Raw genomic sequence first — 26,566 nt, 5'->3', positions numbered from 1 at the left:
TGCTGTCTAGGTTGGCCATAGCTTTCCTCCCAAGGAGCAAGCGTCTTTTAATTTCATGGCTACAGTCACCGTCTGCGGTGATCTTGGAGCCCAAGAAAGTAAAATCTGTCACTGCTTCCATTTCTTCCCCTTCTATATGCCAGGAAGTGATGGGGCCAGATGCCGTGATCTTCGTTTTTTTAATGTTGAGTTTCAAACCAGCTTTTGCACTCTCCTCTTTCACCCTCAACAAGAGGCTCTTGAGATCCTCTTCGCTTTCTGCCATTAGGGTGGTATCGTCTGCATATCGGAGGTTGTTGATAATTCTCCCAGCAATCTTAATTCCGACCTCTGATTCATCCAACCCGGCATTTCTCATGATGTACTCTGCATATAAGTTAAATAAGCAGGGTGACAATATGCAGCCTTGTCGTACTCCAGAACTGTACTGCTTCAGAATCTAGGCACATATTGCATAACTGAATGTTCTGCTATGTCAAAATAATTCCTTGTCCATAGGAAAATGCTAGGCTAGAATCCTTTTCTGTGACATGCTAGCTTTTGATGGGCAGTGAATTACTGTGGGGGAGCCATCAATATGCCACCCAGCCTGTAATCTGAAGTGGTGAAGTCTCAGGATGACTACACTGTGTACTTTTTTTTGACATGTAGATTGACTCCTAGTCCAAGATAGAACAGCACTCTGTAAATAATCTTAGTTTTGACACTGCTTATTGAGGCATTTATTGAACGTGCCTATAACTGTTCTTATCTACTTCTACTCCACTCTCTTACTTCCACATCAAAGTTAACAGTTTTTTATTGTTCACATTATTACTTCACTGAGAACTATAATGCTTTTCTAGCAGTTCTTTGTCCTTATTAATTATACAACAGACATATGTCAAACACATCTCTTCTGCTTATGAATGCTGTTCCTGTATCTTAAGCCTTGCTGAAGCAGACAAAAGATCTAGGCCAGCAATTGTGTTTCCCACAGTGGCCAACCAGATGCCCCTGGAAAGTCCACAAGCAGGACTTGCCCCAATGAAGCTCAGCAACTGATATTCAGTGGCACACTGCCTCTGAGCCAGTCAGTCATCAGAGCAAGTAGCCACAGAACAATTGTAATGGATCTCCATATTTTCCAATAGAATCTCCACACTACTCTTGCTCATTCAGCTTTGAATCAATAGCTGACAGTGATCCCTGCCATCTCCTACATATTTCCTTCACTACCCTTAATGGCTTCAGGTTCTTAGGACCAGAATCATCTAAGAAAATAAACTGCAATATTGGTATTGAATATGCAACCCCTCAAAATAAATGTTAAAACCTTAATTTGCATTTAATAATTTATTAATCTTTCTTCTTAAATGATACATTCTTTAGCATGACTCAAATAATTATCTGGTAGTTTTAGAATTACAGTATCAGAATTCTGCAAAACATAGAAATGGTTACAGACTAAAATGCACAACTTACATGAACATTTAAATAGAACATTTGTATTCAAAAGTCATTCTACACACTACATTTTCATAAAAATATAAAAAATAGTTCAATAGTTAATTCATACTTTAACTAGACTAGGATATTTAAGATTTTCCCCAACATGATCCCTCTTAAAAAGACTTCTATCAATAAGAAACTAAAAGACTGTATCACAAATTAAGTGACTATTGCCAATTGCTAAAATTCATCACAACAGCAAGTTAGTTCACTTCTGTAACTAGCAAGAAATGTACTGCAATATGATCTTTGCTAATACATATCCTCCATTCCAAAGTTAATTCTGTTATATATAACTTGTGCTATGCAAAAAAGAAAAATAGTTGTTCTAAATTAGTGACTGTAAATTAGAATACAAATGGAACTTACTATATGACCAGAATAATCAAATGTATCTTACAGTTAATAATTATTATTCAAAAATAGCATAAGGGGAAATATTTAAAGATACTTTCTCTTTTTTTATCCAGCTCCAATGAAAATAAATGTTTTCCTCATCTAAAATAGGACATTTGTATCTTATTACAATTTTTCTAGGCTCCCAAATTAGTGTATGGAAGGTAAAATGAAGACTTCAACCCACCCCCTCCCATTTTATAACCCTCACTAGGGCATATTTAATTTTATGAAAAGGCACAAAGATGAAACACTTCAGTTGCAACAGTGAACACTACTCTCCATGCACAGTGCATGTGCTTAAGGGATCGCCTTTAAGATCTGAACAGACTTTGTTTAAAAGATTAAAGCATTTGGCCCTGGTCCAGAGATTCTGGTACACAGTAGAGAGCGGCATGAATGCAGCTGTATGCAAGAACCTCCACTGCTCATCAGATGGTGGATACTGTTAGCACTGGACAGTGCTGTTTATCTGTTAACAGGCAGAGAGGTTCCTGGAATCAGCCCCCCTCCAGCTCAAAGAGTGATTGGAACTTTCAGAACTGAGAACCATCCCCTTTGGATGGAGAGAGACCCTTAAGCACAGTAAGGTGTGTACTTCCTACTACAACGCTAGATCTCTGTACAGAATCCTTTTGCATATGCAGGACACAGAAGCCTCTTTCCACATGCTGAACAAACCTGCTGGACTGGTATAAATGTATGGTCCACAAATAGGATACTGACCTCCAACAAATCTGCACTAACACAAATTTGATACATATTGCAACTAATATTTCACCAGAAAGTGACAGGAAAAGCCATATGAGAAAAGCAAATCTGTTTGTACTGAAGGCAATTATCATTCCTTCTTTAGCTGAGATTAAATATGGCTTTGGACATACCATACCAGCCAACTGAAATAAAATATAATATTCTTCTCCTTCCATCCTGCTCACATGAAGTAAGTTGGTATAAACAGAAGCTTGCTATGACATAACACAGAATGGTTCAAAGAAATGGTGTTTTGCTTTCTGGCATGTAAACATCAGGGTGACTGGACCTTAATTCATATAAACATTTGATAAATTTCTTTAAAAACTAAGAAAAAGGTAGCATTTCCTATTAAACAATAATCCACAAAAATACTCTTTCAATAAGCATTACTTGCCATTTAACAGCGTATGTCCTATCAACTACTATGTAAAACACATACAGTTTTTCAATTGTAAAAATTGACGTGTTCATTTTGTTTGGCCATTTATCGTTCATCAGCAACACAGTCCTAACACCGCCCCAAGTTGTTTTTCTTCTTCTTTTTCTTTGGTGGCTCATCATCTGTGCTGCTGTCTGTGCTGCTGCTGCTGCTGCTACTGGAGGAACTAGAATCTGTCTCAAAGTCAGAAGAACTGGAAGAACTACTTGAAGAGGGGGAGGATGAGGAACTGGAAGTGCTTTCATCACTGTCACTGTCATCAGAAGAAGAGGATGAAGAATCTTCACTCTCAGATGAAGACTCGCTAGCTGAACTGATGCTGCTGCTGCTGCTGGAACTTGTCACACTTTTAGACCTGCACAAACATTTAAGAGGACCAGCAGATGTTATTCAACATCACTCTGCCAATCAGTGGTTAGCAAAGTCTACTAAAGAAAGTTAGGACAGATCCTATGAATGTTTAGACAGAAAGTTCTACAACCCCCAGCACTCCCCAGTCAATATGATTGGCTGGAGAATGCTGGGAGTTGTAGGGACTTTTTTCTATTAAAACATGCATAGGATTATCCCCTTATAGTTACAGAACAATTCCCACATTTCCTCAAACTTTTAGGCATGATGTTTGACTGATGTTCCACTATAACTACATAGTCAACAATTACTATACTTATTTTGCACAAAGTTTTGGCAGAGGGGGAGTTTTTCTTCTTTAATAATAAAAGTTTAATTGCTATTTAAAAGTAACTAATGACAAATGCAGGAAAATAAAGTTTTACACTGGCATAGTAGTCACCTCCTCAAATATTAAACTTAAGTGTTAAGTGAGCTTTAATCCCTGAGAAAGGTCAAAACCATTCCTAGTTCTGTATTTTGTAGCTACATCACTACCAAAGTCAAAATTCATTTAGCCAATAGATTCATATAACCAATTATCTCCCCAGTTGTGGATTTGAGCCAAGAACTCAATCCCACAGTTCAAATGTAATGAAAAAACATGGTTTGTGCTATGTGCGTGAGATACAACAAGTCTCAGGCTCATAGGCTGTCCCCTTTCATACCCATGAGAAGGAGATTGGAAGCTTTTGCTTCCAGTTTTAAACAAACCACAGTTCCGTAGGATGTCAGAATGCAGGGAACTGTGGTTTGTTTAAATTCAGAAGCAAGAGCTTCCAATCTCTTCTCTTGCTAGTGAAAAAGTAACAAAGGGGAGGGGGATGCAAGTAAGTCTGAAGATTGCTAACAAAAAACCATGGTTTCCCCATCATGTCTGAATTGGGCCTAAATGTTCTGCTCTTAAGTCAGCAGGAAAAATATATATATTCCTAAGCTTCCATTAATGGACTATTTTTTTTGAAGCTACATTATTATGAAAGAATTAGTTGCATGAAAGCAACTTCTGCTTTAAAAGTGTTTATTATTAGTAGAAATATGTATTTGTTTTAAAAAGAAGTATCACAAAACAAGTGATGCAAAATAGTCCAGAGCACATTAACATAAATTGGACTATTAGTTTTCCAGGCTACACTGAAATTTTGCCTCTTATTATCCAAAGAAATGATCACTCATCAGAACAATGATGTAGATACACGGCACATGAAGTAATACACAACATTTCAAGAGTGTATGTTCTCCAAAGGAGTTGGAAATTAAAACACTGGATACATCTTACATATGCATGATCAGTACAATGGATGGGCAATTGGTTGTGTTTTTCAGATTTCCTCACATACCGTTTTTTCTTGCTCTTCCTGTCTGCAGTACATTCTCCCGAGCTAGTTGAAAGGGGTGGGGGAAAAACAAATGGCTTTAATGCATATATTGGAACAGGTTTGTTTTTTTTTAAAGACGCATAGTGAAACTTGGGCTCACACTGAGAAAATGTCAGCTACCTAGCAAGAATGGGGCAAAGCTTTAAGTGTTGCGTTCATAAATGTCATTTTTAAACTCAGGAGACAGACATTTTTAGGAAGAGTGCCCTGGGAATCTGGTACAGGGCAGCATAAAATATTTATAATTAATAAAAACGAAACCAAATAAAGTGATTTGCAAAAAGTTTTATGCTGTTTTATCTTTGATTGTTGTATTTTAATATTTTATTGATACTGTAAGCCACCCAGAGAACTGTGTTATTGGGGAGCATATAAATGTGGTTTATAAAATGAAATATTGAAGTGGCTTTTGTCTCTCCCCCAAGTCCCACTTAAAGGGATGAAATAAACTCAGAAAACTAATGTTTACTATTAATAGTAATAGGATATCCCAATACTGTTAATACTTTTCAGATATCAACTATTACTGAAATAAATACATTGAACATTTTTCTTATCATTTATACCCAAACACTATATTATTCTTTCATTGTAATTTTTTAAATGGCTGAACCAACTTTTTCCATGCTCATATTTTTTTAAGGAGTTTACCTTAATATAGAAGTCAAGATTATTAATTCTTATATTTTAACAAAGTCAAGCACCATCAAACCCAAAAATAATGGAAGTGCAGAATACACTAATCCTTGTGCTAAGCGTAGCTGGTTCAGCTTCCAAACAGTTGCCCATGCTAGATCTACATATCTGTCATCAAATATTAATACTGATTAACCCAGGTCTCCTCTTGTGTTTCTAATAATGAACGCTAGGGAAAGTTACACAAAAGATAATAGTTTAGATGCCTTTTTCTTTACTTTTTTACATGTTGCTAAGACAAATCAGTTCAAAGTGTATGAGATGCTGAAAGGCAATTGGAGAAGTAAATGTTGCATCTAAAGAGGAAAGGTGTAGTAATGCAATTCGGTTAATCAAATAATTACATCACTACAGTTCCTGTCCATACGCCTCAAATGGAAATAGTGATTTTAAAAAACACAAAAGCATGCATTGAAGGTAAACCACAATAAAGTGAGCGGGCAAGTTCAGATGATCGTGGTGGGGGAAGAAGCCAACATGGCTTCTCCCCCCACCCCCGCGTGTGTGGCTGCCATTTGCATTATTCTCCGTGCTGCAGTGTGGGTTGGCGTGCCGTTCGAACCCAGCGCACAGCACGGCGGAAGTGCCTTCATACCCACCCTAAAACCCACAATGTGCAATAGAGGTTTTAGGGTAGGTATGAAGCTGCCCCCGCTTCGCTGGGTTCAGACAACATGCCATCCCGCGCGCGCTGCAGCATGGGGGAACAATGCAAATGGCGGTTGCGTGCGCAGCAGGCACAGGGGCAGGGGGAGAAGCCTCAATGGCTTTTCCCCCTACTGTGATCACCTGAACCTAGTCAATATGTGTCTTGCCATTTCCACTTCTTTTTCTTCACATATCCCAGGGGAGGCCGAACTGTGGCTCGGGAGCCACATGTGGCTCCTTAACAGTTCAATTGTGCCTCCTGAGCCAACAAAGCTGTCCATGTATTTTGTAGCTCATGGCATCCTCCCCAAGACGCCGATGATGAGGCATTCCATGCCCTCTGGAGACACCTGGGCTGCAGGTGCCACTGAGGGTGAAGGGGAAGCATTTGGCATGGACGAGAGAGACTTAACTGAAGAGGCACAGACAGTATGCAGAAGAGAGAAGCGGTAAGACACTGCTGAAGAAGCATGGAGGGGGAGGAGATAGAAGCAGCTGCCTATGAGGTGTGGATAGCATGGAAAGAAGGACAGAGCTGTTGGCTGCTGAAGTGTGAAGACTCAGCAGGTTCACCCAAAAAGGAACATACACAAATCTGGGGAGGAGAAAAGAGAGGACAGTACTAAGGCCTGGAGAAGGGCGAGAAGTCAATTAGTACTGCCTGCTTTTGAGTGCCTGTGGCCAGGAGTTAGGCCCACTCTATGGTGCCTTCCCCTCCTTTCTCCTCTACCCATGCCCTGCAGGCCTCACTGAGGAAGAGGGTTAATCTGCCCCCCTCCAAAGCCTTTTCTCAGGAATTAGAGTTGAGGGGGATTAATCTGCACTTTTGCTGGGCCCTTCCTCCCCAGACATGGCCAGCAGGCTTCACCTAGGAAAGGGGGTATTAATCTGCCCCCTCCAAGGCCTTTTCCCTTATCAAATAGACATCAAAAAATTTATAACCAGGATGGAGACCAACAAGACCTCTACCTACTTAGCTGTGACAATGTAAATATTTTATATTCATATACAGAAATAATATTTATTGTGTACCTTGTATTTCTCAGACTTTTGGTCTGTGGCTTGGAGGATCTGAAACTTTGGACACCCCTGAAATAACCCATATTCATTCCTATAATCTTAATAGCACTATAGCTCTTATTTTGTAGTTTGCACATATGTTACAGTGTACTGACTAAGAATGTAAGTTGGATAGCCTCTGGTTGAAATACCACCTCTGCAACGAACTTACCAGTTAACCCTGGCTTGCTACTAATCCCGAAGACTCAGCAACCCATTTGCAAAATGGGGATAACAATATCACCTTACTTCACTAGGCTGTGAAATACTGAAATACTCTAAAAATTTGCTATTAGGGTGGAGAAATCTGCACTGTACATATTTACATAAGGAAGAGTTAGGATGAGATTTAACAGAATGCACTTAAAAACATTATTTGTTGCCCATTTTTTTTAAAAAACAAGCCACTGGCAGTCAGTAGCAAATAAGTGGCTTTAATATAGAGTTTACTTTGAACAATATTTGTATGTTAAATGAATTGAAGTTCCTAAGCCTGGAATCCTATACAGCAGCTTTCTGCAGCCTGGAGGCTTTGGCCGTGCTGACTTGGAATGATGGGAGTTGCAGTCCAACACATCAGGAGGAGAGCAAGCTGGGGAAGGCTTCTATGCAGAGTTAGGGACACTGAAGCCCATTGGCTCACTTGCACTTAACTTTGTACAGGATTGGACTATTTATGTTTGTTCGTTTGTTTATTTATTTATTAGATTTATTAGCTGCCCATCTGGCCGGCTACCCAGCCATTCTAGGTGGTGTACAATACTAATAACAAATTTACATAATCAAATTTACAAAATTACATGAATACCAAGCACTGTATATAATACATACAATCAAAACAAGGCCCTGCCCACAGGCTGAAAACCTAAATGACATGCCATCTATCTATACAGTACTAGTATTAACACTTGCAGCTGCATCTTAAGACTTGTTTTACCAGTTAATAAATACTTGGCACAGGGCAAGAGTGCTATGCCAGAGCAAGTCTAAAAACATTCCACTATGTCAGCTTTGCCGACAGACAGGCTACTGCAAATATAATTGTTTTGCATGACATAGTCAGAAACTGTCAGTGTAAACAAGACCCTTAAGAGCCAGCTCCACTGCCATCACCACTATCACAACACCAGCACTTTAAAAGCAGCCTAACACTCACATATAATATAATTGCATTAAGAACCACCCTGCCTATAGGTTTGACATCTTAAAATCAGAGACCTTAAGGAAAGTGGATGGGCACACAAAAGGGCAAAAGAGAGGGAGAGACAAATAGGTGACAGGAGACCTGTTTTCAAATGGTGTTGAAACAGTTGTAAAAAAAGATATTGGGACAAGATGCTCCAGACAAAAGGGGAAACAAAACAGGATGGAAACATGAAATAGAAGTAGCAGGACAATGTTCATCCAAAAGGTAAGAAACAGCAAAGCAAAGACAATGAGAAGGAGAGAGAGAAAAAAGAAGGATATAGATAGGATTGGTCCAGAGAGTAAAGAGAATGAAAAGCAAGAAAGTAATAAACTGGATCCGATAAGGAATCCCATGAAGGAAGTGCCCCTAAAGGAGAAACTTTGTCAAAATTCAATGAAGAAAAGAAACCAAACTAGCAGCAGAGCAAAGACTGGAGCAGAGAGGGTGAAGCTGCAAGAGTAGCAAACTGGAAAGAAGAGAACTCCAATGTTTAAGTCACAAAAGAAGAGAATACATCATCACATGTAAAGTTCCAAGAGACGTAACAGTTGGGAAGTCAACAGGAGGGAATGTTTACTGCTTATTTATGTAGTCACTGCCACCCCTCTTGATCATGTAGCAATAGCTTTCAATATTATCTGACTATTGCAGAAATATAAGGCATGAACCAGCCAAAGTTAAGCATTAATGCAACATTGTCCTATCATATTTATTCATAAGTATGACTCAAAGAGTTCAGTGCGACTTCCTCCTAACTGCATGTGCATGGATACAGCCTTAAAAGCGTGTACAGACTTTAATACTCTCTACCAAAATTAGAAGAACAAGCTGTGGAATAGTGTGTTCCATGCCCAATCACCCTTTCGCATGCAAACTCTTCCTTCTGTCCTTAACATTATCCATAACTATGGGTAACGCTAAACCAAGAACTTGTAAGCAAACAATTTGTAACTACTGACAAAGCACTGGTTCCAAATACTAGGTTTATGAACTTACCCTGGTTAGCATTGGTCATTGTTAATGTCTGCACAAGACAAATGACCGGAGGGGACGCCATCCCCTGCTGGGTTGTTGGGGATGCTGAGGTTAACCTAACAACAAACCATGGGTAAAATGCTGGGTTGTTTACCCCCTAAACAACCCAGTGGCCCAGGTTTGCATGTGATGCTCAGCAACCTACAAGGAGCTGATTGTGACTTGCTGAGTAAACAGAGAAGAAGTGGGCAGGCTGCAGGCAGTGCACCCATTCTCTCCCACTTGTACATGGCAACCCATCAGTTTTTAAACTGATGAGTTATTGTTACATGTGAACCAGGTCAATGTGTTCCCAATGGGACAAAGTGTTACTTCTGCACTCCGAGCACATGCTCATCTTTCCTACTGAAGTCAGATGGACTCAAGAGAACTTAACTATGGCTAGATCAGGCACATGTACTTTTCTACAAATGGCATGCCATCTTCTCCACTGCTGATCTTACCTTTGTTGTAATAGTTGGTTCTCTTTTTCTTTAAGTGCTTTTTTAAACTCTGTTGTCCTTGATGGTCTATGCAGATACTTTCTTTTCCCTGTACATTCATAGGTCCAGTGTCCAAATTCCAAACACTTCTGACACCTCACATGTTGCTTGTTTGCCTCCCTATGGAAATATGCAAAAGTGTTTAAGGTCAGATGTCTTTGATTTAAAAATGGAATATTAACCTTAACTGACACTAATTTGCTAGAAACTAGATGGCAGTTTCAGCATACTAACTCCAACTATGGTTTCATTTGCTTATGTCTTGGCTCCAACTGTTCAAATTTGAGCTATTAAACCCATTCCGCACATTTCAAAAATTCTCTGTACAGGTTAAGAATATCCACATGCAGTCAAGTCCTGTATGAAGAGTGCTTACTGAGGCATTAGGGACATTCCTAAAGAGTAGCAAAGAAGAACCGCAGCTGAGGAGAAAAACAAGAGAAAGAAGTGGCTTTTGTGTAGCCAGATGCAAAAGAGAACAGGACTCCTGCACCTTTAATAATGGTGCAGAAGAAGGAATGACAAGCCACACCGGCTGAAATTCCCTCTTTTATACTATTAAAGGTGCAGGAGTCCTGTCCTCTCTTGAATTTGGCAACCCAGAGAGCTTCGGCTATTGGGTGGTATATAAATGAAATAAACAAAGAAAGCCTGGGTAGAATAGCAAAGCATGAAAGACAGAGGCAGACAGACAAGCTATGTGGAAGGAACCGAGATCCAGTGGATGCTTCTGCTAGGAAAAAAAAAAGGTGGGGGGATTTTCAATTATTCATCCCTTCCCTCTCCAGACCCCAGCACCACCTCCCACACTGTTCTGGCATGTCTCCAACACTCCAGAGCAGATTTTCAGGGGGCTGAAGGAAATTGACAAAAGTCACCTCCCCATCCCTTCCTCTAGCAGGAGCATCCTGTGAGTGGAGTTCCACTCATGGAAACTCTGGACCCAAGCAGAACTCTCCATTCTGCCTTCCTCATTACAGAACTGTGTTCATTACAAAGGCAGCAGTTTCTGCTTCTTGCCAGGATTGCCACTTGGGGGGCGGGGGCAAACAACTGGCAATGGTGCCAAGGTGCCATAGCAGCCTCCACTGCTTTCTCCCTCAGGATAGTGGATTGAAAGGAGGAAGAGCCCAATTTAGTTGTTGCATATCTGATATAGAAATCCCTTCATCTTTTCCCACTCCCAGAACAGCAAGGGGTATCATGCACCCCAGCAGGTTCAGCTGCTACTTACAACAAAAACAGAACTGCAGCAAGTTCCAAAATAAAATTTGGAAATTCTTCCACTGTCATAACAAAGATGAGTGAAATTTTGCTTCTAGAGAGAAACATCTTTCAGCCTAGTCTGGGTTAAAGGCTCTCCACTTATATATGCTTACTTTATATAAAGATACTTCCTTTTACAATATTGGAAAATGGAAAATCAAACAACAGTCACCACTCCCCCTTCTACAGTCACCTTCTTGAGAACTAGTGCAGCCTGTCAGAATTTCAATTGGTATAGAAAAGTTTCTCAAGTACATTATTGAAAATAAATCAATATATACATAAGGAAAAAACCCGAAGAGCAGAGTCCCTGTGTGCTTATACAAGATGAAATTATAAATCACTGCTACATCCTATTTTCCTCCTCAGTTTCTTAAACCATGTCATGCTCGACACCTCAGCCTGTGGTAACTGATCTGGTGGTGGCAACAGGGGATGGGTGGTGGGGGAGGAGATCAAACACAGATTCAAGCTAGATGCAGACCTGCAGCTTCATCCACATATTGGGCCTACTGGTCTGGCCGCATACATCGTGATCCAGATGGGGATATGTAATCCCACCTGGGGATATAAATAGTTGTGTGGGACAATAGCTGGATCAGGGCAACTTGTCTTGGATGATTTAAGAAAAATCTTCTACTCTATAAACATACCTTTCAGGAGCGCCCTAGCTGCCTCTTGCAGTCCCCTCCAATAGCCAACTCAGGACACAGACGACGAGGATTCTTTCCAAGGCTTTATTTCTTTATTACTTTATGACTCTTTCAGATACTAATCACTAGCGACTAAGCAAGGAACAGCACTGGGGAAAGATAGCAGAGTAGCCTAAGCTCCAGGTAAGGCAGTTGGTCCCTATTTGAAGGAGAACCGCAGGAAGACTCTGAACTTATGGGCTATGGAGAGATCCTCCCTCTTTCCCTTGAGTCCTCGGGACGTGACCGTTGTTTTAGCTCTAAACGAGCGGAGCGCCTCCTCTTGGCGCCATCTGTCGTCGCTCCCTGCGTCTGCGCCAAGCGTCCAGCAAGCCCCCCTCCAGCGCTCTCTCACTGCCAGGGTCACTATCTATCCCAGGAATGCTGGCAGGAGGAATCTCTGCCAGCTGCTGTGCTTGTGAGAGATGAGCGAGCTCCTGTCCCACAGATTGCTGTTCTTCCTCAGAATCAGAACTGCTCTGGGGCTCTATAGGCTCAGTTTCCACCCTGACAATACCTTTGCTGGTAATGTACTGAGGAGAATACATATACTTCCTAGAATCACAAAAAGATTATGTTAAACACCCAATAAATTGAGCTGTCAAGAAAATTAGGAAAGCCAGAAATCATAAATCAAAGGTAATGTTGCATATTTTATGCTTTTAGCACTAACATTTGTAGAGAGATTTATATTAAGGAGATTGTCACTTAAATCTAAAAGATGTCATCCCTCCTTCTAGTTTACCACATATTCTGCATCTGTACCTTCTCGCTTTTTTTTAATCACACTGGGTAATACCCCTATTTTTATCCTATTTTTTCCTTTTATTCAAGCTACTGGGAAAAAATCCAGTTTCCAACTTTGAAACATTGCTCCAATTTGCTCTATTTCACAGGCATTGGTTTATTCTCTTGATTTGACCACTGTAATCCTCTTCTTTCTGGTTTGCCTCTCTTGCAGCATCACTGTATTTCCTCCTGTCTTAACTGCTGCTAAATTAGTTTTTCTTCTTCATCTTGTTTCATTCACATTTCTCCTTTGTTACACTCCCTTCATTGGCTTCAATTTCTTTAACAGTTCTAGTTTGTTACTCCTTTTTGTTTTTCAATCTCTTTTCTTTATGGCCAACTTCTGTCTATCATCTCTTCTTCCTCTTTTTTTGCCCTATTCACTCTGCAGATACATGAAGTTCAACCAAAAGGAAGGTAACTTCTATTTCATAGCTCCACCCTTTCTCTGGAACTCCCAACTTCTGAGCTCCTTCCTCTGTGCAACTGTTTGAAAAAGTACCTCCTCTCCTGACCCCTAAACACCACCTCTTCTTCTTTCCCTTTTCTTTTTGCATCCTATTCTCCTTTTGCTGTTTCCAGAGGGGTGGCCCTGGTAGTCTGCGGACACAGAAGTCTTGTAACAGATTTGTCTTTAAGGTGCTACAAGATTTCACTTTTCCTTTTCTCTGGGGAGTCTTAAAAAAAAAAAGAGAAGTTGTAAGCCAATGGGCAGGGTTGTTCTTAGAATAAGGCCAGGTTTGCATGTCACTTTAAGCCATGGTGGCTTAACAAGCTACTCACAGTAGCTTATTCTGAAAATAAGCTACTGTTATCCCCCCCAGGATCAGCCAAAGAAACTACTGCAAGTAGCTTATTTTCCCAGCCCTCGCCCCTCTTCCCACTCTAGTCCTCCTGCTCTGCTGGATGGTATCCCAGGTTCCCTTGCATTGCAGTTGTCACGGGAAAATGAGCAGTGTCAGTCTTATCACAGAGGGCTGTAAATGCGATACTTCACAGTAGGGGGATTGCACGATCAGGGGAAGCTGTGCTGTACTGCCTGACTTTGCTTTTTCACGGAGAAGTCATCAGAAAAGGGAAAAGGGGGTAGAGGCTATAACTCCTTGGCGGTTTGCTGGAATGGGGCAAAACTGCATCCCTCGTGGGGAGCCTCCAAATGCTGTAATGGATAATTTATTTATTTTTATTTATTAATTAAATTTATTAATTGCCCATCTGGCTGGTCACCCAGCCACCCAGATAACAGCACAGTTTTGTTTTTCCATGGAAAAGTGAGATGTTTTTCCCATACTCCCCCATTTCCCCCTATTCTGCAATTGCCTCTGTTCCTCTTTATTTTTCCTTTGCATTTTTGCACATTTCTGAATTTGCGCATTTTCAGAGTTGCAAACAGGGATCTTTTCTTCTTTGCTTTCTTCTTCTGTTACACAAATGTGCATTAGTGCATTTTCACAGTAGCTATCAGGGAAGTCTGGGATTGTGGAACTTCGCTGTAGCAGGACTGCACGATTTGGGAAGGCTGGCTTTGTGTTACTTTGCTGCTGTGGGATCACACGATCTGGGAAGGCTGGTCAGAAAAGGAAAAAGCAGGTGGGAGCTCTAGCTTCTTGATGTTTTGCTGGAATGGTACGAAATTGTACAGCTGGGGTCCCCTCATGGGGAGCCTTCAGATGCTGTAGTGGATAATTGTGCAATTTTGCTTCTTTATGGAAAAGTGAGAAGTTCTTTCCCTATTCCCCTATTTTCCTCTATTTCCCAAGTTGCAGTTTCAAAGTAGCGATCAGGGAAGCCTGTCATTGTGTGACTTTGCTATAGCGGGGTAGCATGATAGCACACGGCTGTCACTGTACTTGGGGAAAAGCTGTCATTTTGTAACTGTAGCGGGATATCAGGGGAGACTGTGCTTGTTTGTCTGCGGTTGTCCCTGGGCTGCTTGTCAGATCTCAGAAAAAGGACTTTGCAGGCTGGAGCAGAGTGGCCGCAGCGGTTTTGGCTGCCTTTGCCAGCTGACTCTGTAGAAAACTGGAATAAGTCACGGTGAGCGCCAGACAACACAATAAGCCACAGTGGCTTAAATAAACCTTGCTGCAGACCATGGCTTATCAGAGTGGCTTATTTGGGGGAAACAAGCCATTGGGGTACAGGAAAACCACGGCTTATCAGAGTGGCTTATTTGGGGGAAACAAGCCATTATGGTACAGGAAAACCACATGCAGATAACACGATAAACCACCATAGCTTGTTCAGAAAAATAAACCATCGTGGCTTATTGTGATGTGCAAATCCAGTCTAACTGTTGTACAGTATGTAGCTTTGGAGACACAACAACAAATAAATCAGTTTGGTAAACCAGGTATAAGTTCAAAATCCACAGTTGGACAATACCTTTATGAGGACCAACTAAAATGTCATAAAAAGTGTGCAAGCTTACAAGTTTTTCAGAAAACGCTACATGGTACAAAAAGCAATTGGGGTGGGGGGGACAAACCCCCAAAATACAAAAGCTAAGCCAGATGTGGCTATGAGGTCTGCAGCTTAGGCTCAGTCTCAAGATGGGAGACTGCAGACTGAATGACCTGGTCTGCATAATCAAAATAAATGTATTTAAATTGTGCTGGGTGCAATTTTCATGATCACTGCCCAGGTACAGCTAGTTGTGTCACCTGAACCCAGGCAGAATGCTTGCTGGATGGGGAACTAACCCTCTAATAACCCCAACTCAGCCCATGGGTTATTGGAGGGTTGTTTCCTACTCCAAGAAGCCATGCCACCCAGGTTCAGATGGCACAACAACTGTGCCTGGGCAGTCATTATGGAAGCCACACCTGGAATGCACCTTGATTTAAATAAGCTGCATTCTAGTGGTCAGCAGGGCCAAATGCAAAAGGAGTAGGGCCAAAAATACCAAAAAACCCAGCATATTGTAGCTTAACGAAGCTGGCCCACTGTACTTATTTGGCATGTGCCCCCCCCCTCTTTTTTTGGTACCATCTAGCCTGATGAAGAGTTTTGGATAACTCAAAAGCATGCCACCCTTTTATGACATTTTGACTGGTCCTAATGAAGGTATTTCCCAACTGTGGATTTATTTATTTTTTCTCATGGAACACTACAGCTATCTTGGTTTTTCAAGTATACGTTAGCTACAATTAAGCCAGAGCTCCATCAGACTCACAATCTGGTAAATGAACTTCTGTGATCAGTTCAGACACCAAGCTCACTTCAGTTAGAAAAAAGTAAACATGCAGTCAGACTTGGGCTTGACTACTTCCTAAATAAATACAAACCCCTTTGACAGGCAGTAGGGCTCTTCACAAAATTCTGAAGCCTTGTACCTTTTAGTTCCCCACTTAATATACATATATTAGTGTGAATAATATATGCATTTTGGTGTGAACTGCTTAGAGATATTTTATTAAGCAGTATAAAAGTATTATAAATAGGGGCACGTTTATGCATGTTTAGACAGAAAAACGTCCTACAACTCCCAGCATTCCCAGCGTTTTTATATTTAAATATGCATAGGACTGTGCCCTAAATAAATAAATAAAAATATTAGAGGAGGTAACCATCGTAAAGCATCCAGTTAGCTAACCAATCAACAGAGCCATTCAGGAGGTTGGCTACATTTACATACTTATGATACAATCAACCAATGGTAGTCACAAAATAGACAAGAGGCTTGCAGTTTTAGTTATTTTCCATGATATAGTTTTTGTTCACAAAAATGCACTCACAGTCTAACTCATAGAAGTGTGTCCACTGATAAGGCATAAATGGGTACACATCTTTTGTATATAACTGTGAAGAAATAAAGTGGGGAGAAGACCTTATACACAACTTTAGTTATACTGGAGGTATACACAAACATGTGCAGGATTTTCCATTACTTCTTTTCTTAGGGAAACTGAGAGAAATTAACCACTGATATGCCATCAAAATGCTTTGGGTATAAGCCAGGCCACAGGATAATTCTGAAGAAAGAGACTGAATACCCCAAAATTACTATTAGAGAATTTCCATTATTTTGGGACCAGTGATTGCCACTTTTGAAATGCATGTTTGTAATACTCTGCACAAGCTATGCCTTGCATAGTTTAAACACCAATCACAGTTATTACTGGAATGACCTCATACTTAAATATCAAGGATTTTTTTGAAACCACATATGATTATGTCTGAATTTTAAGGACCACTGCATGTCTGCATTCTAGACATTTGACAGTGTGAGATAATATCAGTATCTGGAAGCTTATTTAAATCCATTTTCTAGAGTTAATTGTTGCTTTGCTAGTCACAGTGAAAGGCTTGTAACAACCATCGTAAAATATTATCCAGAGATCATTGACCTAATTGGAATTTATATGAGAGATTGACAGACCAGTTTAACCAGAGCACCTGGGTTTCAGCTGTCAGGAGCGCCCTAGTGGCCTCTTTCAGTACACTCCAATAGCCAACTCAAGACACAGACAAAAGGATTCTTTTCAAGGCTTTAATCCTTTTACAACTTAATGACTCTTTCAGATGCTAATCACCAGTGACTAAGCAATGAACAGCAGAGTAGCCTATGCTCAGGGTAGGCAGTTGGGTCCCCGTTTGAAGGAGAATCACTTGAAGACCCTGAACTTATGGGCTAGGGAGAGATCCTCCCTCTTTCCCTTGGGTCCACGGGACGCGGCCGTTGCTTGCGCGCCAAACAGGCACTACGCCTCCTTTCTGCGCCCTCCATCGCTCGTCGCTCCCTGCGTCTGCGTCGAGCGTCTAGCAAGCCCCCCTCCTGCACTCTCTCACTGCCAGGGTCACTATCTCTCTCAGGAATGCCGGCAGGAGGAATCTCTGCCAGCTGCTGTGCCTGTGAGGGATGAGCTGGCTCCTCTCCCACGGATTGCTGATCCTCCTCAGAATCAGAAATGCTCTGGGGTTCTATTGGCTCAGTTTCCACCCTGACATCAACAGTCGTTGGATGCAATCTAATAATAATGATTTTTAATGGAGGATTTGTCACTAGCTCCAGCGGTTGGTGGATTGCAACCTTCGTCTCACTTGGGACAAAGCTGACTTACATTTCAGGACTCTTATTTAATTTGTCTCTGGATTAATCTTCTAGTTCAAAGAAAGTATATTTTTTGTTTCAGAATTAAGGCATAATCTTCTGACAAATTTAACTGCATGTTTCACAACATATGTGGAAGTGGAAAAGGCTACATCCTGAAAACTTACCTTGGTTCAAAATGATCTTACAGTGTATTTAAGCTTAAAAGAACAGTCATTTACCACTAAATCACCAGAAAAGAGGAAAAGGGTAGGAAAAAAAGGCAGCCAGAACTGCTTTAAACTTGCTTGCTGACGATATGCCAGTTATTGATCCCGCCCACTCTAACACACACACCTTCCTATCACATGCAGTTCACAAAACACTAATATCTCCATTAACCACTAGCACAATATTTACTTACAAGACTATCACCTTAAGTTATTAATCAACACAACTACATAATTGTAGAGCAGCAATTGTTTAAAGGGTACTGAGTGTCTCATTAAGAACAGAAAAGCTCCTTAGCAAAAGCAGCAAGTTCAAAAGCATTGTGAAAACTGAAATTGAGAGTTTTTCCTAAAAGATTTCTATGGGCCTGGGATTGTTCATAGAAGGCACAGAGTGTCCTTTTGGCTTTTGGTTAAAATCAAAACAAACTCAGGAGTCTGGGCTGCAGTCCAGAAAACATTTACTTAGGAGAAGAGTATCTTTGCTGTCTTCAAATTGGTTTCAACATTACAGCAAAATGATTCATCCTTAATGCTTCATAGATGATCTACAAAAAGTAAGCCAGTGAATGTCTAATATTCTACTACATCTCTACTGCTGAAATTAAGCAAGACTACTTGGGAGCCACAAATGTGGATGGCACATGCCTAACAAATAAAAAGTACTAAAATTGTTTCTAGCTTGACCGGTTTTTGTGATCTCTCTTGCAAGAAAAGCCCCAAAGGATTAAAAAGGAAAGGTGAGTGGATTGAGAGGAGTGTTAATTGAGGCATTAATTTTGTTTCTGTTATGTGAAATGTTAATGTTTTCCCTTGTGCTACAATTCCTACAGTTCATTTACATATTTTACATGTACTGTAATCAGTCATGAGCCTTTGGGATATCAGCATACCTAATTAAACAAGCACAACCTACCATCATATTTTTTTATATTTATATAACTTTCAGAGCAGTATACATTAAAAAGTTACTAAAACCATATAAAAAGAATAGAAGTCAGAAAACAGCAACAACATTTAGAAAAAAAGATGAAACCACAATTAGAACCAGATTACACTAAGTGCTGGAATGCCTGGGCAAATAAGAACGTCTGTGCCAGGTGTTGGAATGACATCAAAGTTGGCACTAGACAAATCTCCTTAGCAAAGGCATTCTATAAGCTAGCCTTCCCAACCTGGTGCCCTCCAGATGTTTGGGACTTTGACTCCCATCAGCCCCAGTCAATATGGCCAATAGGAATGCTGGGAGTTGTAGTCCGAAACACCTAGAGGGCACCAGGTTGGGGAAGGCTATCAGAAGTATATCTCATCTACACTACCAAATGCCATACCCACACTGAAGCTGAAATTTTATGTACACTTATTTGAAATTTACTTAAACATGCATAGAAGTGAGGCTTTCTTCCAGGGACAAGAGTACCAGAAGCCTTTTTCTCCCTATAAGGGTGGCAGACCAATCAAAATAATATACCTTGGAAGCTGATTCATCTGAATAGATTTCTGAGAACCCTTTGGGACTTTCCTGTTGGCATGGTTGATACTTTTATTGATGCCCTAGTTGCACTGTATAATTCAGAGATGGCTTTGGCTATAGATGTGATTACTCTGAAGTACCTTCTCCCACTAAGCACAGTCCACTTGGCTCCCTGGTATTCTACTGAGCTGGGGGCAATGAAGCAGATGGCTTGAACACAAGTGATGAAAAACTTGGACGACATCCAACTGAACCCAAGAAAAAGCTCATTAAAGCATACATTACTTCATCATTACTACTGTGTCAGTGAAGCTTTTTTGAGTGGTCTGGCTTTTCTTCTGGTAGGCCCACAAAATGACTTTAAGAAACCTTCAGTAGCCTGCTGTGACTTGTTTGCGAAGCACTTGAAGATAAAAATGCTTGCATCTGCCTTGCCTTAAATGCCACTATTGCTGCAGTCCAGTCAGTGGATGTTTCCAGAGTATTGGCTGGTCATTGTTTATTGGATAAATTACAGTTGAGATACAAGGCACTGTTTACTAGACCACTGGGACCCTTGGCTTCTAAATCTAGCAGAAGATGGATGACTGGCAGGGTCCAGGGGTCATCAATGTCTTTTAGGGAGACTCAATGATCCTGGCCATCCTGAAGGACAAAAATGAGAAACCACTCCTGAAGAACCCCTTTGGGGGCTTGGAAGGTGGTTCTACTTAACAGTGACAAATATTCCTTTTGGGGGCTCAAGTAGCCATCAGCAGTACAACTCCAGATACTCCTCGATGACACAGATTGCGTATACCCATTTTAACTTCACTTCTGACCCAAACCTGATACTAAATTGCTTTGGTTCATCCGGATGGATGACCTGAGCTAGCAGAAGGATGGGGCAGTGCAACGTTGTTAATTCTCCAGGAACTCTCAGGCCCGTGGAGCATGGTATTTTTCTCGACTATCTGTCTGAACGGGGGCCTGGCACTGCATTCCAAGCATGTTGTTCCTACCTGGAAAGCCAGGTCCGGAAGGTGGTGGTGGGAGCTACCACGGTCCCAGCACCACTATGCTGGGAGACCACATGCTATGGTATTGGTACTACAGTGTTTCACAGGACTCTATTTTGTCTTCAGTGCAGTTTTAATATCTACACATAACCACTGAATGAGGTCAACCAGAGATTTGGAGTGACATGTCATCAGCATACTGATGACACCCAGCTCTATTTCCCTTCTCATCAGACTCAGGGAAGAGCATTGCTAGACACTTCAGATCTGGGCCCCAATCTTTCCATTGGCAACAGTGGAAGGTTTTTTCCTCATTGCCATGTGCAGGGGGATTTCGGAGAGGCGACAGTGCACAGGGGTTTGTGATCACCAACTCTGATTCCTTCGTAAAAAAACAACAACCCTCCCCTAGCATGGCAATTATATTTAGGAAAAAACCTCTGATTGGCACCACTGGTAATACTTTTCTTCTACGCTTAATGGCCATGCAGGGAGATTTGGAGGAGGGGTTGTAGCATGTGGAGTTATACCCTTCACTCTCCCAGCTGCAATCCACCCTGAAAATCACCCGTCACATAGCAATTAAGCTGAGAAAAACACTTTCCATTGGCACCAATGAACACTTAGGATTCTGGGGAATAGACCTGGAGCCAAGGCTCCATGGGCCCTGGCCTAGCAATGTCCATGGACTCAGGTGAGGCAGTGGAGGTAACTGAATTCCTGTTTCAAGTTGGTAATGGAGTGAATTAGGGCCAGTAAACTGAAGCTCAGTCTAGGTAAGACAAAGGTATCATTCATATGTGGTTCATCTGACCCAGGTGGAGGTGTGTAATTGTTTTAGATGGGGCTGCACTTCCCCTATAGGAGCCAGTTCATAACTTGGGGTATAGTTGGGCATCCAAAGATAAGGGTGGATCTAAGTAGCATTTGTTCCCCTAAGTGCTCCTCAGCAGCTTCACCCCTTTTTGAACTAAGATAGCCTGGCTATCATTATCGTTACTGTGTGGCAGTGAGAGCTGCAAAGAAGGCTTACTTTGCCCCCTCCATTGCATCCTTGAGAAGCTGCCCAGCTGAGCTCTTCCATGTGGTATGAGGCTTATTAACATCTACCCCGGCAAATATGAAGCTGCAACCCTCGGATGTCTTGCTGTAACCATTTTGCAAGTCATTTTGAGGACTACATTTCTGGCCTTCATTATCTCTTGCTGTCACCCACCTTACCTCTGATGGTAGGGGGGCCTAGAAGAGGGCCTCTGAAGATCTTTAATATTTTAAGAAGATGATCTCAGCAAACGGGCAGCTTCATACTACAGCAGGAGGTCATTTAGATATCCAGGCCCCATGTTGTATAGGACTTTCTAGGTTAACACCAGCAGTTTGAATTGTGCCCAGACACACACAGGGAGTAAAACTGTTTAAAGACTGACAAATTGTGTTCAAAAATATCTTCAAAGCAGCTTCATATACGATGCACTGCAGTAGTCAAATATAGATGTTACCAGGGTATGGATAACTGTGGCCAGGCTATTCCCACCCATGTGTGAGTGTGTATGTGTGTCTGCAAATGGCAAACCAGCCTAAACTGGTGAAAGGTATTCTGTGTTATAGACAACACCTGGGGCATTTAAATGAGGGCCAAGTCTAACAGTGCCTTAATCTGCAAACCTTAAGTGGGAGGGGTGCAATTCTGTTCCGAAGATAACTTCCTACCTACCAAAAGAACCTCTGTCTTGTCTGGACTGCGCTTTAGTGTATTAGCACTCATCCAGTCCATTAATGACTTCAGGTACTGCCACCATTTCACTTGAAATCTACTGAAAAAGAAGTAGAGTTGGTGTCATCAACAAACCAATGATACCTCATCCCAAATCCATGGACAGGCTCCTCTAGCAGCTTCATGTAGATTTTAATCAGCATGAGAGATAAACAGAGTCCTACAGAATACATTGCCCAACTATCATAGTACAGGGCCAAAGTTCCCTAGCACCAACTTGTGAAATCAATCCATCAGATGGAAACACCAAGGAAGGACACCGCCCCAGTTCCCATCTTAGACAAATAGTCCAGAAGCACAATATTGTCAGTGGTATCAAGAGTTGCTGAGAGATCAGAAAAACGAGCAGGGTCACACTACTCCTATTCTTAACAGGCATAGGTGATCTCTTGGGATGACTAAAGCAGTTTTGATGCTGAATCCCAGCCCAAAGCCAGACTGAAATGGATCTCTAGACAATGAATGTCATCCAAGAATGGTTGAAGTTGCAAAGACACAAGAGTGAGAGGCATTTAACAGCTTCTTTTGGGGTGTAGGGGGAAAGAGAAATAAGCCCTTTAAGAATTTGGAGTTATAGAATTATTTAGAAGAGCAATGTATTTTGTGAAATATACAAGACTGAGAGGGTTTGAGTGCAATATGGTGAAACCACAGCAAAAGGGTGTAGTTGTGATGGATTTTCCAATTTAAAAAAGAATATGCAAGACACCAGGAAGAACAGTTGTGGTTTGTAGTAAGGAAAGTGTTATGAGAAGAAAGACTTCCATAAGCAATAATCAGATGATGAGCTTGATTTCATGCTTGTCTCTTTTACCCCCTCGGTCACTCCTTTATTTGTCCTTAGAACAGGGTTTGTTTTTTATATGCTGCAATACTCAGAAAAGTACTAGTGATTATACATTTGATGAATAGTAAATCCTCATAAAAATCAAAACTATAAATGCCTTGTGTGCTAGAAGAGACAATGAACAAGAGAGGATTTCTGCATATCCTGCATCTATGTTCAAAGATAAAGCAGAACAAATAATATAGGAAAATTGGATAGGTCCGAGGATACTATTTATAAAGGAAAAGGAAGCAGCATATTTTTGAAGCCAAAGGAGAACATGCACCCTTTGTATTTCACTTTACAGGCAGAACATCTGAGGAACAAATAACTGCCCTTGACTACCTCACATAGGCAGTACAGTAGTAATATTTACATTTACTGCAACAATGCCAAGAAGCATTTTGAGTACATCAAAAGACAGCATGGATAATAAAAATGGGGGCATGGTGATATGCCTTTCCCACAAATTTCCTTTAAGCCTTAAGAACGTAAGAACTAATAGATCATGTCACCATCACGAAATGCTTAGATTCATAGGAATAGGACATTTCTGATGCTAGAACCATTTCTATACATTCATCAGCAAACTTTTGTAACAACACTTCTAAACTACTTTTAAAAAGTCAATTGGAAAACACAGGTATCTCCCATTTAATAATATATCTACACAGGATTAATATAAGCATGTGTATATGAAACTTCACCACAGTTTTGAAAGCTACAGTTCCAAACTCCAAGTTCCACTTGACATCAGACTACACAGACAACTCCCACTTGCCAAGCTGTATTTGGGATCCTGGTGGGGAACCTGGCGAAAGAAAACTAAGTGCCTTCAAGGCCAAAGAAAATTATGTGCCTTTTGCTATGAGGGAATCAGTTACCAACTTAATAAACTTAACACTTGTATGTCTAGATAATTTTTCTAAGGCTGCAATCCTACTCATACTTACCCATTCAAGCCAGTGGTGCTTAATTCTGAGTGAAAATACATAGGGTATTTACTCAGAACTTCCTGGTGCACTGCACAGAAGACAGATACACTTAATACTACCACTATGTGAACACACTATCTTGCAAAGGGAGTTGGCTGTGTATTGGGGGGGGCGGGCGGGCGGGCGTTCTTATGTACAAAACATTATATACAAGTAACCACTCTTTAAATAATGAGAGCAGCTTAGCATGACAGGTGCTACCGAATAGAGCAACGTAAGCAGTCTAAGAACGATGGTTTATACTACTGCCATTTCCACTAAGGTTCATATTAAAATGCTAAGCCCACAACCCTGACCTAGTAAGCGACGCGGAGAGAAATACACAACTGAGCAGTTCTCCCTGAACTGGTATACCTGAGGTTCAAGCTGACTGCGATTTTAAGCTTTTTAAAGACACCAAGATCCCGTATACCTACGATCCAAGCCCTTTCCACGCACAGACGGTAATAAGACGCAGTCTCGAAAGAAGCGGTATTCGTAGGTATATCAGCACACATGCACGTACAGAAGGAACTCTGCTTCCTAAAAGACCAGTTGAAAAGTAATTATTTCAGACCATTCTGAGGTCTTCCCCTCACCCCCTTTTTTTTAAACGACTACGCGAAGCTTGCATCTGACTGACAGATGGGAACCAGGACGCTCCTGACTTCCTTATCCTTTCCCGCAGGACGCCCCTTGGCTTGTGTAGAGCCCCACTCTTCAGCCCCACACCGGGCCCCCCAGCACGGGCGCACACCCCGCCCCACCAAAGCTCCTCACACACTCACGCTTGTCTCCGAGCAATAAGGCGATGCATGGGAGTCGCCATCTTAGCCACCGGCCGGGCACAGACATACACTGCATGCCGGGAACTCTACCCTCCCCTTCCCCGCCCTATTGGAAGAGATATGTAGCGAACTCTTGGAGAGAAGGGCGGTACCATTAGGTGCTACGGGGGAGGGCGATGGCTCCTCTCCTCCCTCCGTCCAGGCACCTTCCGTCCTCCTTAGCCCTTTTCCGCACGGAATCAAGCCAGCACTATTGCCCTTTATCCACGCCCCTCCTCACTCTCAAGATTTTAATTGAAAGTCATGAGGTTTAATTTCAATGCTTCCCTTCTGCGGGTTCTAAACGGAACGCACCGCTTCGCACTGCAGGCTCTTCCCTACATTAAAACTCTCTGCAAGTAGAAAACTAAAAGAGCAGGGAGAAGGGTATGGTGAACGTTTGTTTGTGATGTGGTAGTTTTCTTTCTTTTTAGACGTTATTATTTTTAACTGGGAGAGCATTCAAAACTTGCATGCCCCTACTGCAGTCTGATGTAGTACTGCCCATCTTATCATTTGGTGGAATGAGGTGATTGAATCCTGAGATAGTAAAATGGACTACTAATTCCAACTGTAAGTGGGGTATACAATTCTGAATGTTTCCCTACATCAAAAATAACTGCAAGAAAACTACGATATCAGAAACATTTACCACACCCTTCTCCCTCTGTTCCAGTTGTATTTGCTGGGAGGTGTTTTTTGTGTGTGAACGGTGTTTTTCTTCTTTGTAGAGGAGCACCTGCAGTAAGAAGTGCCCCTTTCTATTCTATCATCTCAGGGTGCTTCCACCTCATTCCTGCCTCATTCTGCTGCATGTATAGGTTGGGGAGATCCTGTTTCAAATCCCTGCTCTGCCATCAAGATCTAGAGCCATTATCTCTCAGCCTAACCTACCTCGCAGGGTTGCTGTGAGGATAAAATGGGAGGAGGGAGGGATAAACCAAGTATGGTGCCCTGAGCTTCTTGGCGGAAGGGTGGGATAAAATATAATAAATGACAAATAAGTATGTGGTCCATATATAACTATTGTAAAAATCCATGCCATATTTCATTTGTGTTTACATCTCCTACAGAAGGACAGGATACACAGTCCTAGGTCTGTGCTGCAAAGGAATCGGTACAAAGACTGAAACTAACTTCCATGCAAATGCACATTTGTACATTGCAACTCCAGTCATCCCATCTTGCTTCTACAGACTTGTACATCTTTGTTTCACTCTTGCTCAAACATCTCAAGCCCTCTGAGACACACAGGCCTCATATTTCAGCTCATAAATTAGGTGCAAAAAAAAGGTAAAGGTGTCCCCAACCAGTCATGTTCGACTCTAGGGTGCGGTGCTCATCTCCATTTCTAAGCCGAAGAGCCAGCGCTGTCCGAAGACGCTTCCATGATACTGCAGGTCATATTGCATTTTGAATACAGAGAATATCTTCTTGCTAGTGTTTTAGCTTTTGCCACTAGTTAAATACATGGCCTTTTCTGTTTCAGTTAATGTTTGCACTTTTACACAAGCTTAGTTTTCAGTTTTAGATCTTGCTGGGGGGGAAATCGAGCATCTAGTATAATTGCCACCTTTTTAATGCATAGATGCTCTATATCTTTTTAATAGGCAAAAATCAACAAATGGAAATTGTTCCCAGCATCAAGATACAGCTTTCCACATCACTGTATCTCTTGCTTTATGCCTGTCATACCACTGATTAAGGCACAGAGCTTTTGCTCA

The 26,566-nt window shown here is 41.4% G+C and overlaps 1 protein-coding gene across 4 annotated transcripts; it reads right to left on the bottom strand.

Moving 5' to 3' along the window:
* Positions 1-1,319: 1,319 nt before the first annotated feature.
* On the bottom strand, positions 1,320-24,903 carry ZCCHC10 (zinc finger CCHC-type containing 10). Of its 4 annotated transcripts, none has more exons than XM_084838807.1 (5): positions 24,804-24,903; positions 24,453-24,558; positions 9,922-10,080; positions 4,813-4,854; positions 1,324-3,437 (listed from the first exon to the last, which is right to left on the bottom strand). In XM_084838807.1, the coding sequence occupies exons 1-5, from the start codon at positions 24,877-24,879 to the stop codon at positions 3,152-3,154; spliced, it is 669 nt and encodes a 222-aa protein (XP_084694933.1). In that variant the 5' UTR covers positions 24,880-24,903; the 3' UTR covers positions 1,324-3,151. The 4 variants fall into 4 exon arrangements, with proteins under 4 accessions (XP_084694935.1, XP_084694933.1, XP_084694932.1 ...); XM_084838806.1 differs by having other exon boundaries at positions 24,391-24,558; positions 24,804-24,862; XM_084838809.1 differs by lacking the exon at positions 24,453-24,558 and having other exon boundaries at positions 1,320-3,437; positions 24,804-24,862.
* Positions 24,904-26,566: the final 1,663 nt, after the last annotated feature.

This window comes from Heloderma suspectum, chromosome 2, assembly GCF_057233095.1.
Source record: "Heloderma suspectum isolate Gila_16-S chromosome 2, 16-S_ref, whole genome shotgun sequence".
Lineage (NCBI taxonomy): Eukaryota > Metazoa > Chordata > Lepidosauria > Squamata > Helodermatidae > Heloderma > Heloderma suspectum.
The sequence above is the reverse complement of the archived record's forward strand: the minus strand, read 5'-3'. Positions and strand labels throughout refer to the sequence as shown.

Coding starts and splice junctions, on each gene's coding strand:
- ZCCHC10 (XM_084838806.1), bottom strand. CDS start 24,844: ATGGCGACTCCCATGCATCGCCTTATTGCTCGGAGACAAGC. Junction 24,559..24,803: donor CTTATTGCTCGGAGACAAGC/GTGAGTGTGTGA, acceptor CTGGTCTTTTAG/GAAGCAGAGTTCCTTCTGTA. Junction 3,438..4,812: donor AGGAAGAGCAAGAAAAAACG/GTATGTGAGGAA, acceptor ATGTTTGTGCAG/GTCTAAAAGTGTGACAAGTT.